General features: G+C 39.8%; 1 protein-coding gene across 10 annotated transcripts in view; it reads left to right on the top strand.

Moving 5' to 3' along the window:
* myrf (myelin regulatory factor) overlaps positions 1–20,530 on the top strand; it is a 181,210-nt gene that overhangs the window by 146,112 nt on the left and 14,568 nt on the right. For all 10 annotated transcript variants that reach the window (XM_052029422.1, XM_052029425.1, XM_052029428.1 and 7 more), the window contains 7 exons: positions 9,507–9,707; positions 11,818–11,926; positions 12,398–12,507; positions 13,021–13,181; positions 15,886–15,958; positions 16,727–16,815; positions 17,350–17,415. In XM_052029422.1, the coding sequence (XP_051885382.1) occupies positions 9,507–9,707; positions 11,818–11,926; positions 12,398–12,507; positions 13,021–13,181; positions 15,886–15,958; positions 16,727–16,815; positions 17,350–17,415 (809 nt within the window). The remainder of the gene's footprint in view (positions 1–9,506; positions 9,708–11,817; positions 11,927–12,397; positions 12,508–13,020; positions 13,182–15,885; positions 15,959–16,726; positions 16,816–17,349; positions 17,416–20,530) is intronic.

Below are 20,530 nucleotides of genomic sequence, written 5' to 3'. Positions count from 1 at the left end.
TTTTGTTCAAAGTTGCTGGGCAAGCCTCAGGGTTAACATGACAATGGTACCATAAAGCTTATATATTTCTTGCTATAGCTCTTGTCCAATGTTTGCTTGATAAAATTTAACATATCTCTGGCATTGTGTGTAAATCTGGTAATACCAAGTAGAAGTATCAACATGTGGCATTGTGATTGAAGCTGATACTTGCCTTTCAGAAACAAATACAGCAGGAATATAAGGTGTTCTTATATTTAATAATCTAAATGTCCTTATTCATGGTTTTTACTGTGTCTATTACTTTTAATCTTCGTCTTTTCTCCTTCTCTTTCACTACTTGCATGCCTTTCCACTCAAAATTCTTCTCTCTCTCTTTCTCATTACTGCACTGCATATCTTCCTCCATCTATTCAGCTCGCCTGCTTTCCTACCCTCTTTCTTTCTGTCTTCATGTCATGATTATTCATTTTCTTGTCCCCCTCTCCAGTTCTCCCATGTCTATGGCCCTCTCTTTCCTATCTGCTTCCTCCTGTCTTTGTAACATTCTCAATGTCTGTCTCTGTTATATCTCAGTCTCAAAAGAACTGTTTTTCTCTCTACAAATGCTGCCTGATCTGTTGAGAATTTTAAACATTTTTTTATTTCATGCATCTGTTTCTTTTGTTTTACTTTTTCCCTTTCTTACCATTTTCTCACTCACTTTCTCTAACCTCCCTCCAATTTCTTCACCCTCTGAGCTTTGTCTTTTTTTCTTTCTCTTCCCTTTTGTCCATTTGTTTCAATGTTTCTCCCTGTTGTTCTGATTTTCTTTCTCTCTTTTTGCCCCTCATCCTATCTTTCCTTGTTTTTCCTCTCTCAGCTTTCCCCCTCTATCACTTTCTGTCGCCTAGCTATACTCTCATCGCCTTTTTCTTTGCATTGCTGGGACAGAAGTGTAAACCACATTCACAAGTTGTCCAACCAAGGATTTTTCCAATATTGCACTGGAGAGTTACATATATCCTTCCATCCTTTACCCATTCTGTAATTAATTGTCATAAAGATCCATCTCCAGTTCATCTACTCTCATTGCTATTTTCTCTTGGATAGTGTAACTGATTATAGAGGGTTAACACTGGGCTATTTTGTCTTGATTAATTTAGGATTAAAATGTGAGATACTTTCTTCACCTACTGTCTCCCCATGTTTAGGTGTGAAGGAGCAGATTCTGTAGTGAGCTTTTTTTTAGTGAGTGTGATCAGGGTTATGAGGAAATCGATGCAGCTCCCATGTATTTGAACATACTATTTGGCAAAATACTATTTGGCACATGCAAAAAGCAGACACACACAGTTGCCCCCCATCCCTCTCCACCAGCGCATGTGGTGAATGGACTGTGCAGTAAACACCAACTGGTTGGTAGAATTTAGCGAAGTAGTTGATCTGAGAAAAATCAGTTGCAAAAGTATGATGGTGTGGATGTTTGAACAGTAAGTGAGGACAGGACCAGCTGAGTTGTGATGCTTCCCAAACTTGATTTCCCTAATGGCCTTAACTATTCCAAGCTCTCACAATAAGAAAAGCTGAACTCAGCTAACATACCAGAATACAGTTCCATCCATCTATACTGTATAAAGCATACGATCATTAAAAAATACTTTTTTTGTTCCAATGTCTAGACATTGGATCATCCCAAACATTGTATTTTGAGGAAAATGATGAAGTAGGCATTGCAACAGTGAATCTGACAGATATTCCTGTCTTTTAATTTAATTGGATTCTGAATTGGGTGAATTATGTTATGATCGACGTGATTCTCTGTGGCAGAGTTTCTTGTGCTATATCCGGGTAATCCAAGTGCAAAAATGGGAAAATCTACCCCGTTGTTGTTAGGAGAGGAATGGAGACAATGAGGATAAAGGAGGCTAAGAGACTTGTAATTTGATGTTTCATATGGGGAGCTTCATAAGTGAAAAAAAGATTGTAGAGTGCTGCTGCCAAGAGAGTGACAGACTGTACATTACAGGAGGAGATCCTCTTGAATCAGCTCCAGTTCAAGAAAATGGATGGGATATTAACAGCCAGAAGTGAGTCCTTAAAAAATCTTAAACAATACATACACACTTGTGTTCTTAATTTTTTTTATAACTCTCAGACACATTGTGGCTGTTAATAATTACCAGCTGTCTGAGCTAGGGGAGGGAAACCCTTGTACTCTGGCAGCAATGCAAAGCTGACTTGGACCAAAGAGTTTGAACTTGTGTAGGAAATCTCTTTATATTCACATTTCCTAAACATGCTTTCTGGGATTGGAAAAGGAACTGGATTTTAAATAAATGTTTGGAAAGAGGTCGCACGAGACAGTGCAGTGGGACTTGGCTCCCTTAAATAAATGTTTGGAAAGAGGTCGCACGAGACAGTGCAGTGGGACTTGGCTCCCTTCTGCAATTGAGACCTTTCTCTTGTCTATTATAGATTTTATCTGACTCCACCAGTGCAACTTTACTCTCTCTTGTCATGCAGAGTTTGCTATTTGTTGTAACAATCTTTCATCTGGCTCTAGAGATTCAGACCAATTTTAAGCATTCCCTTAATCACTTCAGTAAGAAATGTGGATATGATGCTATTTGTTCTCTCATAAGTTTTCTTCTGATTGTTATGTGGGTTCTCCATAAACAGTGCTCCTCTGGCCTTTCTCTCTGGATCTTCCCAATCTTGATACAATTCCTACCTGCTCCCTCGCTGTTTGAGTATCAAGAATCACAACATTTTTATCAATCCTAACACTCTTTCTGACCCATGAAATTGCAGAGTTCGTCAGCCTTCCCTTAGCTCTGCAGACAATAGGCTTTAAAATCCAACTTCTTGTCACTTCCTCCTGATTTCAAAACATTCTTTCTACGCTCCATAATCCTGGGTGGCCTCTTGCTTTGGCTTTCTAACATCTGTCTTTGTTCAATAATAATTTAAGACAATGACATAAAATGAAAGACATTCCAGTCTGGATTACCATTAGTTTTAGCTTCATTTACTGCTTTTTTCCTTCTTGTCTGAAATAGAATAAATGAGTGTTTAGGTTTTTGGGCATTTTACACAATGTTGAAGTGAATTTAAAGAGCCCAGCAACAATCTTTACAGCATTTATTTTTGTGTTTTTTATATGCTATCATCTTGATACTTTGACATCCTTTGCTTAATGCCAGTACCTTCAGTAACAATAAAGGATTCCAATTTCTCAATGTGCAGCTAGTTTGTAACCTAAGCAACATGCCATGCAAGAAAATATGTTCCCTTGACAGTCTTATTTTTAGGTGATCATTTTGTCAATATCAGAAATTAAGGCTACCTCTGTGGCCACAGCCAAATGCACCCGAACATCTTCCAAGATGTGAGCTGAGTACTGGTGAGGCCCATTTACACAGTGGGGCAACAATTGAACATCCTAGTGCATGGGATGACTTGGAGTACTCTACAAACAATTCCCTCTAGCATCTCCAGGAACTTATTGGCGTTCTGCACAATGTGCAGTATTGTTTACAAAAAGGCCTCGACATAGAAGCCTAAATAATGATTAGCAATCTAACCAACAAGGGATTAGTTGTAGCTGATGCGATCTCTACATTTTCTTCCCTTGTATGTGGATACATGTAGGTTGGTTGAGCATGCATTCACTAGCTGGTCATATTTTTCCTATACTCTTGGGCTTCTCTCCTTGTGTGTTGAATATTTTGTTGAATAGGGTGATTCTCCTTTGCCTCAGATAATGAGGTTTATCAGTCCTTCTTTGGCATTCTCACTATGCCCATCTCTTAAAGTTCCTGCAGGCCTTTCAACTGTGCAGCACCACACTATTTCCCACAACCCACAGTGAGCTCTTCAGTCAGAGGTGACTTTGAGGCATGGAGCTTGCTTAAAATATTGAAGGACTGTTGACTGAAAATGTGTTAGTGTATGCAAAGCTGGGTGAGCACTAGGAAGCATAGGACTGAAGAGAGGGAAATATTGCCTCTTTGCCTCTTACTAAGACACATAAGCCTGTATTTTCGGCTGCCTTGTAATGGAGCAAATTAAAACTCTGTCCACACTGAATGATGTTTGCTGGGCTATGTACCATTCTTAGGAAGTACATTCTCAAACCAACTGGTTCTCCCATTTAAATCTGGACAATTCATAGGGATACCATGCACCTCATTTCCCAATATTTGGAATGTTATTTCTGAAAGAAATATAAATGAAGTGAAGTCCATATCATTAGGAAATCAGCTGTGGTGGTAGTAGATGATAGACTGAACACTTCATTTTGCATTATGTGCATTTTCTAATTTTTTTGCCTATTTTCCCTTTTTTCATTGAACTGTTTCCTGTCTCATCTATTCTTTCCCACCACAACCATTGTACTTACAGAATACTTTTATTAGAGGTTTTGGAGCTGAAGAGATAGGTTTTAATGAGCATTTTAAAGAAGGTTAAAAAAGGCCAAGAGGTTCCTTTCTTTATCTCCTTCGAAATGCTCATTAAAAACAACTGACAGATTTTCAGAACCTAGAGCCTTCATAGCTAAAGTCTTGACCACCAATGATGGAGAGATTAATTTCAGGGGTAGTCAAGAGGCTAGAATTTGAGGAGTGCAAATAACTGGAATGGTTAAGAACAGGAGGAGATTACAAAGATAGGGAGAGGTGGTGCTGAGAAGTTACAAATATGGATAAGAAGTTAAAAATTGAACCAATGTTTAATTAAAAGCCAGCGGAAGCCAGCAAGCACAGGAATCATTGGTATATGGGATTTAGTGTCAGGACATGACAAGCAGAGCATTGCATCAAGTTTACTGAGGGATGAACTTGACTGAATTGGAATAGTCAAGTCTGGATGTAATAAAGGACAGTTTCAGCAATCGGTAAACTGATGTAGTATGGTAGAGTCTGGTAATTCTACAGGGGTAGAGGGTGGGTATTAGTAATGACTCAGGTATGTAATTGGAAGCTTATTTTAGCATCAAAAATACCACCAAGGTCATGAGCAATCTGGTTCTAAGACAAGTCTACTTGTTATTGCTGTTTGTGTGACCTAGCTGTGTGCAAATTAGCTGCCACGTTTGCCTGCACAACCATAGCAACTACACAAGGTAGTCCTCTGTGTGAGTTGGGATATTTCTGAAGGATGCGATAAGGCTTTATGTAAATGGAAGCCTTTCTTTATCGTTGATATATTAATGCAAGGACCAACACCATGCTGCAGGACACTGCCAAGGTTGAAAAGAGTAACATGGAAAATAAAGCAAATAAGGAAGTAGTGATTAGATAAAACCAGTATTAGTTTTAAAACCTGGTAGATTACATGAAAAGAGAAGTGCTGTGAAAGGTAAAGAGTTTCATAGTTTTCAGGTCTTGAGAAAGAATGAATTTGAATGGGAGACTATATGATAAACAGTAAAGAAGAGCATCTGTGGTTTACCTGATAATATTAACTAAGACATCTCATCCCTTTGGTTCAGGAATAAAACAAAAAGTTCATTCTTTTATTTTTGAGGCATAACTGTGAAACTAATCCTGGGAAATATCAATGCCACTGAGATAAACGCTGGCACTATTTGTAGTTCCAGCACCAGTAAATGTGGGGGCATGAAGCAGCTTTATCCCTTGCAATTAAGTATCACTGGCAGGATATGGCTTTTTGAGCTCACTAACTGCAGCATAATAGATGCTGCAACAGACTCTGCATCATTTTTTTGAGGATGTCAGTTTTAAATTAGAGGGTCAGTCCAACTCATTTCAAACCTGCATTGCAGCAACCATTGTTTAGATGTGCTGACAGCTAAATAAAAGAGTAAGTGCAGTTTGTTGACTGGGTGGGGAAGCTTATATTCAGTTAATCCTTTGGACTTGCACGATTTTTTTCTGAGGGTAAAGTCTCAAAAGTACAAGAACCTCCTCCATCTGGATTTTACACATATTTTCCATGTTCTTCTTCAGTTAGACAACCATGCATTTTGTTGACCCATCAGTTTATTACCATTTTGAACCATCCATTTACATCTTCTCTGCAGTTAAGCCTTCCGTTCCTCCAAGCGGAATGTCAAATTGGTATAGGAAGTAGATAACTGAAGGAAAAACAAAATGTAAACAAAGGGATGTTGCCCATTTTAAACATTTCTATTTTACCCCAAATCTCATTTGTGAAGCTTTTTTTTAAATCAACTTTCAAACCGGAACAACCCACTGCTGCTCTGACCACCACGTTTCCATGCTGATCAGATGAAGAACTGACCACCATTTGCAAATACCAGCACAAATTCCTGTTAACTCCGAACTCATGTCATATTGGACCCTATTTTGAGAGACTTTTCTTGAGTGGAGGTGCAATTCTTCTTTGAGTAAATCTGGTGAACTTCTAAGGAAATCAAACATTTGGCAGGTAGCCAGATAATTAAAAAAAAGTGAATTCCTAAAAATACATCTAGGATCATGCTTATTTCCTGTGGAAAAACTTGTTTGAGCTGTTGAAAACATTTTTTTGTCTGCCAGAGGTGCCTTTAATATGATTAGGTATTGCATGTCTAGGTATTATTACCCCGGGAGGAATGAAGATGTGTTCTTCCTCCTTGGCAAATTCTCTGCCCCACCTACTGAGATGCGGGTGATATGTGGGCCAAGGAGACCCAATAATTGGGGAAAGGGAAGAGAATGCCTTACTGTAAAGAATTGCAGTAAACAATTAAATGAGGCTCAACTGCCATCTTTTATGTAGCAATAGTGGCAGAATAAGCACCTTATGACCACACCAAAGCACAAAATGGGGACTGCCTATGGAGACTTCCTAATATATATATATAATCAACCCCAATCATCTGAATCCTTAGTCTCCTCCCACAAAGGATAATCACATCAAAGTCCAGATTCTGAATAGTCACCTAAAAGCTATCTCCTTAAAATATTTGATCAGGATTCACGGCTTTCTTTCACATTATGTTCAGCTTTGCCAGCAGGCCAGGAACCACTATGTTCCAGATTGTACTTGATTTTGTCTTGCTTTCTATCTGTTCTTATAATACTTATTCCTGATCTTAACCAGAGATTTATCTGCACCTTGAAGATGTCAGGGCCAGAGTTTATTGCACTATCAGTAATTCTGCCTCTTTTGTAGTGAATAAACACCATTTACTTTTTTTTAAAAGGTGCTTGTTTGCTGGGTAATAACAGGTTGTAGAAGTGTGGGCTGATTGGTTGACATGCCAGATGTCAAAGATAAAATTCATCTCACTAAACAAAATACACATCTTTCTGGTTTATTTATTAACAGATCCCTTGACATATTTTTATGTCACATTTAATATGTGCGATAGAGAAATCGGGATTGAAGAATCCTAATTCTCTGCTCCCTTGCACCTTGTGGGATTGACATCATTGCAGCCAGCTTGAGCTCTGTAACCACACCGATAAACCTTTCCAGAGGGTTTCACATTATAAAGATGCAGATTTATAGATATTTTTATGAGATGTAGCTCTGGAGAGTTTCATGCCACAGATAAAGGGTTTTATAGGAACAGAGGGGGTTAATTGTTGGTCGATCTGGGTGGGGGCTTTTAAAACTTCAGAGTAATTGCTTATATTTTGTCGCAAGAGAAAGCAGGCAGGGAATTGTGGATTGTCAATAATTACATCAGGTGTACTTCACACAAACATTGATCATTCAGTCTGTGACACATTGTCATCTGTCTAATTTGTGTGTGTGTGTGTGTGTGTACATTTGTCTGTTTATTACTCCACATCTAACCAATTTACACGCATACATATTGAGCTTGAACAAAATGCCTTCAGAGGAATGTTTATCATGCATCTTTGAAAATGAGCCAGTCTTGAATTGCTGTTACTGTAGCACATAATTGTGACATATTGGGCACCCCTAAAAGACTTTGTGGTCATTTTGACTGAACAGTACTGATCTCTGCAGCTGCTTTAAGAGACATAATGGATTCAGGAAAGGACATTTGGGAAAACATTGTTTTGTGATTTTTATACAAGCAAAGCAAAGCATTGCATTGTTTCCATGTATTATTGAACTCCAGCACAATATGCCTCTCTCTTTGAATTTAAAAGTAAACTTTGCCAAACTTATTTCTTGAAGATAGTGGTCGTTATAAGTGGAAAAGGGGCAGGAGGGATGGTGGGGATTGGGGGTGTGGTTGTTGTAAATTGAACTCCCCTGCCCCTTCAGTGCTCTGGGGCAGTCCTGGGCTTTGTCTGAATTCTCTAATGATCTAGAAATGTCTCTAACCCTGTTTTATTGTCTGCTGTGTGGGTACCAGTGATATGACTCAGTCTCCTTCTCAGACTGCACCTGTAGCCTATGCCAGTTGGAGAGATGCTATATTTATGTCTTCAGCAAAGTGTACAGCAAGGACTTGTCACCATCAGCATTACTTTACTGCAGGCCTGGACAGCACTGACAATGGATGGGAATGTAAATCTGGCAATTCCTCACGTTAGTACTTCTAAATCCTGAAACATCAGAGCTCTGCAGAGTCTAGGGAGTGCTCCACAGGAACAGAACCAAATGGTTTTGTTTCTCATAATGGAAATAATAAATTAGTATTACATTCTTCTCCTTTTCTTGGCTATATTGAAAGAGTGAATTACCTGCTGATTCACTTCCTGCTCCCGCTTTTCTGTTTATGGGATGTTTCCAACCTTTACAGCTCCAGGAACAAAAGCTTCTTCCTAGATCTGTCTAAAAATAAATACTGCCAGCATCTGCCTTGATCCTGCTAAGCATGCCCTCACAGACACTCAACACAAACTCCGTTAGCAGCCTATACAGCAGAAAATGAATCACCTATTTTGGATGTTGGCAACTTGGCAATAGAATGTTATCTTATTGCCTGAGGAACGGTGTATTTACCCTGGGTTCATTGTCTTGTTGTGGGCAAGTGCCTGCTCTGTACCCTGGTGTGCAGATGGATGAGCTTGTTGTGGATGAATACAGTCCCCCATGAAGCCGACCCAGTCATGACCCTGTCAGTGCAAGGATAGTAAGTTCTGTTATCTCCTTCCTCCCCATCTGGAAGGGCCGACTCTTGTCTGATTATCATTCCATAGGCATTGACAGTTCAGTAGTGCTTCTCCCAAGTTTGCATCTGAGCCAAGGCAGTGAACATGGCAAGCTGTAGGGGAGCTCTTAACCATGTCTAATCCTGTATTCATTTGATCCATTCCATGTGCCTTTCCCATCCTGAGCTATTTGCTGGTACTAAGAGTGAGACCTTTCATTCATTTTATCTGAGATCTGAGCTAATTGTTGCATTCTATTTCTTCCTGTGATAAAACTAAGCACTGTCTGATCTTCAAGTGGGATCACGATTTAAATAATTCTCCATAATCAACTGGGTCTAGAAGCAGCTCATTTCAAAACATCCATCTAAATGGAGGCACTGAAATCTAAAGATGCCTTAAGACCAATGCAAATGTAAAAATACATAGAAATATGAAATGAACATTTTTGGGGTTGCTTTGAGGCTAGCTTGTAAACTTCGATTACATTCCCTGCAGGCGTCAAACCCTGGACAGTTCGAGAGTGACACAGATGTCCTGTGGCAGCGTGGTCAACTTCCTGACACCGTCTTTCACCACGGTCGAGTAGGTATTAACACAGACCGTCCTGACGAAGCGCTGGTTGTCCATGGGAATGTGAAAGTCATGGGCTCATTAATGCACCCGTCAGACGCTCGGGCAAAGGAGAACATCCAGGAGGTGAGTGAAGGGCATCAGCCATAAATGAACTTTTCTGGAAGTGGTTAATTAAAGGTGTGATTGATCAAGTTTCTCAAGCTGAAGTAAAGAAAATCATCTAAAACACTACTTAGATGTTTTCTGTGACTGCCTACCATTGAGTTCCATCTCTTCTACTCCACTGCTGGTCTTGGACTATTGTGAGCTGATTACTGGAAAATCTCTAAACCTCTTCAAAGGGCTTTTTATTCCCCACCTTTAAGTGTTAAACTTAAGCTTATACCTTCATCTAAATCGTCTCCCAATTCCTGTTTGATATCTAACTTTCACTCCTTTTCAGGATATTCCTCAAGCTGTCCCATTATGTGCAAGGTGTCTTTATTAGCATGAATTCTGTGAATCTCGAAGGGATTGTTCATCATATCAAATGCGTGCTATACAAATACAATTTGTTTTGGTTGAACAGTTAAATGAAAATCATTTTTTTTAGAATAGGAAATTAATAAAAGTCGATAAAAATATTTTACATGCCCCAATGAATCTATCTATTCATTGTTGATGTATTCACAATTGCAGTAAGAGAACACAAGAGAAAAGACATAAAAGATTGCTTACAAATGAAAGAAAAAGAGCAGGATGAAAGAAAAGGGAGGAAAGAAGCACCAATGAGCAGGAGAACAAGAGTTAATGTCTAATTTATTTGTTAGTGAGTTGACTATATTGCTATAATAAACAATTCATCAGACTGAGGGACCAACCAGTTGACAACAATCCAGGTCACTTAAAAATGTTATATAGATGTTGTTGGCTTTTTGTGTCCTTGTTTGAAATCTTATTCATCTCTCCTTCCAACTTCAGGAACCTGCTCAATCACTATTTTGTGATATGGAGAAGAGTTAGAAAGTTCATATTTGTAAACTAATTTTTGTAAACAAAAAAAGTGCAAGTGCTCAAGAGAAATTAAAAATCAATCCTTCAGTGGTAGATACACCAGTAAATAGTGAGGGTGGATCTCATAATCAAAGGGAGTGTTTGAAATGAATTGTATAGATGCATTTCGGAGAAGGTTAAATGAGCAAATGAGGGAAAAGAGATTAAAGGATGACACTGATAGATGAAGAAGGATGGAAGAGAGTTTGAGCAGAATATAAATGTTGACTTGGTCTAATTAGGTGAGGGGCCTTTTCTATTTTGTATATGCTATGGAATTCTATGTAATATTTATTTTTCAGCTTGTCTGGTATGGGTCTAATTTACAAGGTTTCAATGTTGTCCTTTCAGCAACAGAGTACCTGCCTTGTAAGGCATATTGTTTGGTTGAAAATATTCCACAGACTGTTGATAAACTGAGCATCAACCAGAACTGGAACAGTAATTGAGACAGGGTGATAATTCAAGAGTGGGCAACCCCAGGCCACTCTCCCAGCAGTTTAAGACGAGGTATTTGAAAAGAGCTGGAAATGCTGTATGATTCTGCCGTTTCAAAAATATACCTTGTCCCTTATACCTTGTGCTGTTAATCAAGTCTTCATCATTTCCAACCCAGTTTTTCATATGGAGTGGGGAGGGGGAAATGCGCTCTATTTGCTATCTGCAATTTAAGCAGAGGAAGAGAGGTTGGGGGTCAGTGAATTCTGAAGAAACAAACCTCTGATTTACTGTAAACATTACAGCAACCTTCTGACAGCACATCTCAAAACACTAGTTCCATTGAACCATCTCCAAGTTCACATCCAAGTCTCACATTACCCCAGATGGAAATACACCTCTCTTCCTTCATGCAATCAGGTCAAAATCCTGAAGCTCTCTATCAAGCAGCATTGTGGAGCTCTTCACCATATGTACTGAAGGTGTTGTTCCACCTTCACCTTCCTGGTTGCCCTAGGAGCAAGGGGCATATCCATAGAATGAACTAAAATAAAAGACCATCAGCATTTGTGAAGGTAAAGAAAAACTTAATGTTTCAGGTGTGAGCTTACACTTAAAATATTTATCTTTTTTTTTACAGAAAGTGCATTTTTAAAATTCTGTCATTCTTTTAGTCTGGATTTGATTTAAGCATCGTTCCCAGTGACAAAAGACCAGCATGCATCCCACTGCACATCTTCAACCTGTTTCTCTACCATTGCAGGTAGATACTACAGAGCAGCTGAGGAGGATCACACAGATGCGACTGGTCCAGTATCAGTACAAGCCAGAGTTTGCTGCCACAGCAGGCCTCGAGAATGCTTCTGAGACAGGTACACTCCAATTGGTTGGAAGATGGATGGGAATTAATGGGCTGGAGATGACCTGGAAGATGACAGTCTCACAGTTCCTTATGGACCTGGCATTTCAGGTTTCACTGCGCCCAAGTGCAAGTCAGGTCATCTCCATTCCTTGGATGGCTCAGTAAGTACTGAATCTTATGAAGTGAACATGGTTAAAGTTCAATGCTCAGATTGAGCCATAACCCAAGCTAAGATCAGTGTCTTAACAATGAGAAAGGAGAAACTTGGGAGATGTGGTGATAGATAATGCAATAAATGCACTAACCCTGATTCTGACACATTTGATTTTGAGCAGCCCCTTACAATGAATAAATACCAGCTCATTTCCTAATTTCATCCATTCAAACCCTACTGAGAGATACAAAATGCTTTTAATTTGGTCATGGTGATTTTCTTTACTGCTGCTATTTTTGTGATATTGATCGTGCAATTTCCCATTAGGTGTTATCGCACAAGAGGTGAAGGAAATTCTGCCTGAGGCCGTGAAGGAATCTGGGGATGTGGTGTGTGCCAACGGAGAAACCATTGAGAACTTCCTGGTGGTTAACAAGGTAGGGTTCGCCCTCTATTGGCTGGAGTGGAAATAGTCAGGAATCCTGTTCTCAACTCCATTCCTGCAATCACCATAAGCAATGCTACCAATTAACGATAAGCAGTGCTGAAGAGGCAAATAGATGCCCAGTTACAGGGGACAAAAATGTCCTTATTTTTTGCCATGGGGAATTTGTTCTAGATTTACACCAATGTATCAAGTTTATAGGAATTGACACTCAATGGAATACCTGGTGCAGTGGCAACCTCACCCAGGAAATGTACCAGGTTGCGTAGGACTGGACTGTGATGCTCTTGGCTTTACCTAACTACCTTTTGTGCAAAGCTGATCGTGAAATGTTTCCTTGGGAGATTTTATAGATCAATGCAAAATCTTTGATAACGTAGTTTGATCTTAATGTTCTCATATATTTACCAATGCAATACCATTATACTTGCTATAGTCTAATGCTCGAGATATTTAATTTTACGCTCATTCTTTTGCTCTCCCATTCCCATTTCTGCCCGTGCAGGAACGGATTTTCATGGAGAACGTGGGGGCTGTCAAGGAGCTTTGCAAACTAACTGACAACCTTGAGACACGGATTAACGAACTGGAGACATGGAGCCGGAAACTGGCCAAGTTAAAGCGGCTTGACAGCATGAAGTCCACTGTCAGTGGGGGGACACTAAGGTACAAGAATGTAGCCAGAGCGTTGGGAGATGAGTGACATTATGGGTGCTTCAGCCTGACCACAGAGTGTTACTGAGCTGTCTGCTTTTCCAAGTTATCATAAGCTGGATCGTACTTACCTTTGGCCGGCTGTTTGTTAGAACCACCAGTTATGTCCTCTCTGCAGGCCAACATGTTCATAACTTTTGTGCCAATGCACTGCAGCACAGAAGTACTAAAGACACTGGAGGTCAGATGCTAGCACAACCGACCGCTCAACCCTGTTGCTGGACTCATGACTGAATCCCAGGAGCATTTCTGCATTGCCCATAGCTGAGGGGTGTTTGCCATACAACACAAAATGAATAACATCTCTGCACCAGTTGGGCATGTCAGGAAACTGGATGTATTTCCTCGCTGCCCATCTATAACCACTGCAATTTGCTTCATCAACTTCATCTGAAATCCCTCAAGTTCACATATATGTGTCTGTCTATAATGATAATTAAAGGCAAGACAGAAGACATGTAAACTAATTTAAAGAATCTTACAGCCCATTGTGCTTGTACCAGCCTTCAATTGCAGTTAGTGTCACTGAGACCAGTACCCTACTGCTGTTATACTACTGTTATACGGTGATAGATATGAAGCCACCAGCACCATACCTACGTTAAAGATGTAGAGGCAGGAGTAGGCCTCTTGCACCTACTCTGCTTATCAATAAAGTCATGGTTGATATTTTACCTCAGCATGACTTTCTAGTACTAACTCCATATCCTTTAATTCCCCAAATATCTAAAAATCTGTCAGCCTCTGTCTTGAATTTACTCAGTGCCTGAGCCTCCATAGCCCTCTTATGTAGAGAATTCCAAAGGTTCACTACCCTCAAAGTGAAGACATTTCTTCTGATTTCTGAATGACTCGGTCAAGGTTGTGACTTCTGGTACCAGACACTGCAGCCAGGAGAATCATAATCCCCATGTTCACCCTGTCAGGCCCCATGAGAATTTTGTTGGTTTCAGTGAAATTCTTCGAAACCAGAGGGTATAGTTCAAGTCTGCTTAATCTCTCCTCGTATGACAAACTTGCTATCCCTAGGGATCAATTTGGTAAGCCTTTGCTGGACTCCCTCTAAAGCAAGTATATTTTTATTTGGGTAGAGAGACCAAGATCTGTACTCAATATTCCAGATGTGGTCTTACAGGGTCCTGTATAACTGGAGCAAGAAATCTCTACTCTTATAGCCAAATCTTCATTTAATAAAGGCCAACATACCATTTGCCTTTCTAATTGCTTGCTTTACCTGCATGATAACACCTTTCAATTTCTCACCTTAAAAAAAAACATTTATTTTTCTACCAAAGTAAATGGGCTATTACTTTTCTACATTACATTCTATCTGCCATGTCCTTGGCCTGTCTGTATTCCCCAAAGTCCCTCTGCATTCACCTCACAGCCCAGACTGCTACCCAGTTTGTATCAACAGCAAACTTGGATATATCACATTTGATCTCCTCCTTCAAATCATTGATGTAGATTCTAAGTGGCTGACATCTCAGCACTGATCCCTGCAGCATCCCATCAGTAACAGCCTGCCAACCTGAACATTATCCATTTATTCCTTGTCTTTGTTTTTTGTTCGTTAATCAGTCCCTAGTTCAGGCCAGTATCTTATCTGCAGTACATCCACTGCAGCTTTGCTTTGCTTAATAATCTTTTTTGTGGCACCTTATCAAAGCCCTTCTGAAAGTTCACGTACATGTCATCTGGTTTTCCTTTATCCTCTGGATTAGGACCTGGATACATACAACTTCTGTTGTTACTGATGCTGATAATACAATCCTGGCAGTGCATCAGGACAAGGTGCACTACCCATCTACACCTGAATGTTCCCCCACAGCATGAGCAAAAGACACTGAGGAGTGGAATTTTGGTTTCCTGCAACTTGTAAATGTACAAGTTGGGACACATTTGACAGGAAATGGGTACTATAGTACCAAAGGAAGCCCAGGGGGTACAAGGATATGTGCTGCATGGTGAAGGCACAAAGAAAAATAACTTAGATTGAATTTCTCCTTCAAAGACAAAGTTGAATTTATTGTCATATGTGCAAGTACATGTATGCACAGGTGCAATGAAACACTTGCTTGCAGCAGCATCATGGGCACATAGCATCATATAAGCAGCATTCACAAGAAAAACATAAATTAAACATAAATTATACACAATATTTACAAGAATACAATTAGAACAAAAAAAAAGTCCATTTTAGTGCAAAGTTGTCATAGTGATGCTAAACTGTAGTGATTAGGGTTTTGCCGGTTGGTTCAAGAACCGAATGGTTGAAGGGAAGTAGCTGTCCTTGAACCTGATGGTGTGGGACTTCAGGCTTCTGTATCTCCTGTCTGTATGGTGTGGATCTTTGATGATGGACGTTGCCTTCTTGAGGCAGTGCCTCTTATGGATGCCACCGATCATGTCAATGCTTATGATAAGGAAGAGCTCTAACCTGAACAGTCCAGTTTATCGCTGTTACGTGGACTCCCAGTGTTGCATGCCCTGCTACTGCATTTGCAATGTGCTTGACACATCGGACAAATGGGAGCCTCAGGCTTTTACATGCAGCTATGCCAACTCTTGATGCACCCAGTGCATTGAACAAGAAACATTCAAGAAGAGTACACTTGGAGCTCTGAATTTAGGAAACGCTTCTCTGTCTTTACAGCCAATCTGGCAGCCATTTTAGTCGGGCTGGAAGTGGGCAACATAAGAAAAGGCACCCAAAAGCTGGCAATAAGGTATGGATGCAGAAAATTGGTAAGGATTTAAATTTTAAATTGAAATCAATTTATCAGTATTTGTTCATATCCTAGGAGAATAATTAGAGTATTTGAATTCAGTTTTTAAAAAAAATTGGGAGACTTAAAACAATTAATGCTGTTGGATTGTCATTAATTATCACCTAGTTTACTAGTGTTCTTCAGGGAAGGAAACCAGCCATGCTTTCCCTTATCCTCTATGAGACTCTATTCACACAACAGCATGTTTGGCTCTTAACAATCCCTTGATTGATTGTATCAATTAGATACCAGATATAAAGCAACTAAAAGTAGACAATAAAACCCAGCCTAGCTATGTCTTGATTACAAAATATTAAAAAGAAACCTTTGCTTCTCTTCTACCAGTACCTCAACTCAGTCTAATTTTGTTACCTTTATCTCTATGGATTACATCTTGATCTATTTCTGTTTAATTGAGTTAACCTACATATTATTCTTCATTGGGAATCTAGTCTGAGGTTAAAAGAATTCATTTCATAAATGAAAACTAAACTCACAATATACTGACCCTAAATGTATCATAACTGATGAAATTCTGATGGTAAACTCATATATAAAGCAGAATTATCACCTTCAAGAGAGATTTGGAAGAGAATTGGAAAGAAGTTTTTGAGTGCTGACTCAAACCAACATGACTTTAAAACCATCTGCAATTATAATTTAGATGTCAGTATACTGTAATACAAACTATTTCCCAAAGATAACCATCTCTGTTTCCATTTCCAGACTCCTCCTAACCCAACAGAGCAAGGTTGCCTTAGCCAGAAGTTCCTCCAGGGCACCATCATAGCTCTTGTTATCATCATGGCATTCAGGTAAGTATTAAGGCCTTGCAAAAGCTGATAAATTACTTGATAATGTGTCCTTAGCATTTTAATACTAAGGCGAGTCCGGAGAATTTACTGCGAATTTTTCCAACACTGTCCAGCCTGCCTCACAATAAGACCTTGCTCCAGTACTTCATCTGCACAGAGTAACACTTATCTTACATACAGCGTAGTGAGCTCTTTTATATTCACAAACTGAAAACCAGACATCTTATTTCTAATTATGAGTCAACTCAAATATCCCACAGGCTTCTATATTCCAGTCACAATATCCTGGAATGTCATGAATCTTGATAGTCCACACCATTCCTTATCCCTGTTCTGATTTACCATTGTGCTCCTGTATCACAGCCCTGGTGTCCCACAAGATTCCACATTCAAGCCTTGATATCTTTTCAGGGTCTGCTGTAAGATCTTGAAACATGCTACAGACATCCAGTGGCTAGAGTAGTGAACTTTAACCCTGACTGAGTCTTCGTTAACTTGAGTCTTGAACTAAGCTGTTGTCTTTTTCCTCATCAGTGTAATATCCATGTCCACCCTCTACGTGCTGAACTTGCGAAATGATGATGGTGCAGATGCTGATGGGTAGGTGGATGGTCTTTATACTTCCTAATCAGGATGAAGTTGAGCAGAAAGGTCCTGAGAGACCAATAGTGTTCCTCTTTATTAATGAGAAGTTTCTTGGAAGTCAACAATATCTTGATCAATTCAAGGTCCTTGGTATAGAAACTGATGATGTCATTTTTGCTGTCTGCCTTGTGTATGCACACATTGTGCATGTGTACATTAATGCACGTGTGTGCACATAAACACACACACACACACACAAAGGCACAGTCCATCACTGAATAAGATCATGGCTAATTCTTCACCTCATCCAATTTTCTGTTGGATCCTACATCCCCAAGTCTAAAAATCTATGATTTTTAAGCTTGAATATACTCAATAGCTGAACATCTAGGATCATGAATACCAAAGACTTAGAACCCTCTGAATAAAGTAATTTCACATTATCACTTTTCTAAATGGTCAAACTCTTATCCTGATGGTTCTGGATTCCCCAACCTAAGGATCTCAGTATCTACCTTGTCATAATCTCTAAAATCGTCTCACATTCTTCTAAACTCAAATAATTAAAGGCCAATCTTCCTCCATGTCTCTATAGGATGGCCCCCTCTTTCTAGGAATCAATCTAGGGAATCTGTGCTGCAAGATGTACTTGTGTATGAAGACTGAAGCTGCACACAGTACTCCAGCTGTGATCTCACTAAAGCCCTTTCCTATTCTTGAGCCCCAATAAAGGCCAGCATATCATTTGCCTTCCTGAGTGCTGCAGATCCATGTTAATTTTATGGGTATTATGACCAGTGCACCAAAATCTTTCTCTGTACCAACATTTAGTAGTTTCTCACCAGACATTTTTTTATTGTTCCTACAGCATTTCCCACATTTTATTTCATCTTCCACCTTTTCATTCATTGGTTTAACCAGTCCTTATTCCTTATTTTCATTCACTTTTCTGAAATGTGGGAGTCACTGGTAGGGCCAGAATTATTTATTGTCTTTGAGAAGGTAGCAGTGGGCCATCATCTTAAACTGTTGCAGTTCTGTTGAGAAAGGATGCTGGGACTTAAATGCAATGGCAATGAAGGAACAACGATACGTTTCCAAGTCAAGATTGTATGCAACGTGGAGAGGACCCAGCAGGTGGTGGTGGTGGTCCCATCTGCTGCTCTTGCCCTTCTAGATGGTAGAGGTCATGGGTTTTGGGTAGATCAGGTGGGTAAATGCTGTGCTTTTTATAGATTGTACTCACTGAAGCCACAATACACTGGTGGTGGAGGGATTGAATGTTTAAAGGGGTGGATGAGTTGCCAGTAAAGCTGGCTGATTTGTTCCAGTTGGTATCGAGCTTCTTGAATGTTGTTGGAGTTATGCTCATTCCATCACAATCCTTACTTGTGAATCCTGAAGTGTGTCACTTGCCACAGTACCTAACCTCTGATCTGTCGGTAGTGGGCTCTGTCTATTGCATGCTGCCTTTATTCTTTATCCTTCATGTGTTTTTGATCACTACCCCCAGCAGAACCCAATCTGGCAGCTACTTCATCTGGATTTAGCTAGCTCACTCAGTGATGGTGCTGACGAGCTACTCTTGATGATGGCCATAGATATGCCCTTGCTACTTTCAGTGCATCTTCCAAGTGGTATTCAACATGGAGGAGCAATGAATGTATCCACTGGTAGCTGGTAATTGGGAGGAAATTTTCTTTGACCTGACCTGATGCCAATGAAATGTCATTGCATCTGGAGTCAAAGCTGAGAACCCACAAAGCTGCTTCTCCCACCGGTGGGTGTGTTGTGAGACTGTGATGGAGGAGTCTGGTAGGTTGTCTTAAGATAAAATTCTGTGAGGTTGATTAGGTCAGCCTGTTGCTTGGCTTGTTTATGGGGCAGCTCTCGCAATTCAGACATATTCATAGGAAGGACTTTGTAAGGTTGACAGGGATGAGAGTGACTCTGTCATGCTCATGTTCAGTGCCTGGCTCAGTGTTGGATGGTCTGTTCAGTTTTACCCTGTATCCTCCTCACAGCTCCCTTTCACACCTGGATTAGTGCCCTCAGCAAACATCTACACTCTCTTTTCATCTAAGTCGTTAATATAAATTGTGTATAGCTAACGACCCAATACAAACCCTTCTAGTAACTGTCTCCCAATCTGAAAAAGATCCATTTATTCCTTATTTCTGTTCTTTAATCAATCTACACCTATGCTCGTATGTCACCCAAAGTTTAAGAGCCCTTGCACTACAATACAACATAACCATATCAGTTGGTCCCTGCAATATGATCGCCATGATGACCATTTACATTAATTATCACCTTTCCAGAGAGCAGGAGCTCTGTGGGGAGCCTAACACTGACCTCTGATAGCTAGCCACACACAAAAAAAATTATATGGGCTAATAGAATATTGACCTCTATTATGAGGTCCATAATAGAAAGGAGGGGACATTTTGCCACAGCTTTACAAAGTCCTGGTTGGAGCCCTGGAGGTCTGTATGCAGCTGTGGACACCAGACTTTCAATTAGAAAAAATATTTTGCCATTGCATGGAATGTAGTTCAGATTCACCAGAATATTGTCAGGATTTCAAGTGTTATAAAAAGGAATAATGTAGACTGGGTTTACATCCCTGCATTATAGAAGGCTAGGTGGTGACATTTGAGGTTTCTAGGATTGTAAGATGAATTGTTATTGGAGGGAGAGAGAAATCTCTCTCCTGCTGGAGTATTCTAGGACAAGAGAACACACAATCAGAGCCTCACTACTCGTGAAATGGGGAAACAACTTCTCACGTAAAGGTTGGTGCATTTAGAAGAATTTTGTTTTTGCTGGGAATAATTGGCTATCGTTCACTATGGATTGGAAGGAAGCAAAATGACCCTGCAGTTCAGGAAAGGAGGGAGAGAGAATGACAGCCCCAACAACAGTGGTGAGGAAACTAGTGGAATTTGTTAATATGGATTTCATAACAGAGCACTTGGAATGTCATTCTGTATATTCAAATAGAGCCAACATAATCATTTGAAAAGGAAATCTTGTTGGACAAACCCATTAACAGACCTTTTGTGGTGAGCTAGCAGGAAAGATGGGAAGCCCAATGAAAATAGTATTTTTTTTTGTATTCTCAGGATAC

The sequence above is a fragment of the Pristis pectinata genome, chromosome 14 (genome assembly GCF_009764475.1).
Source record: "Pristis pectinata isolate sPriPec2 chromosome 14, sPriPec2.1.pri, whole genome shotgun sequence".
NCBI lineage: Eukaryota > Metazoa > Chordata > Chondrichthyes > Rhinopristiformes > Pristidae > Pristis > Pristis pectinata.
This window is presented reverse-complemented; position numbering and strand designations above follow the sequence as displayed.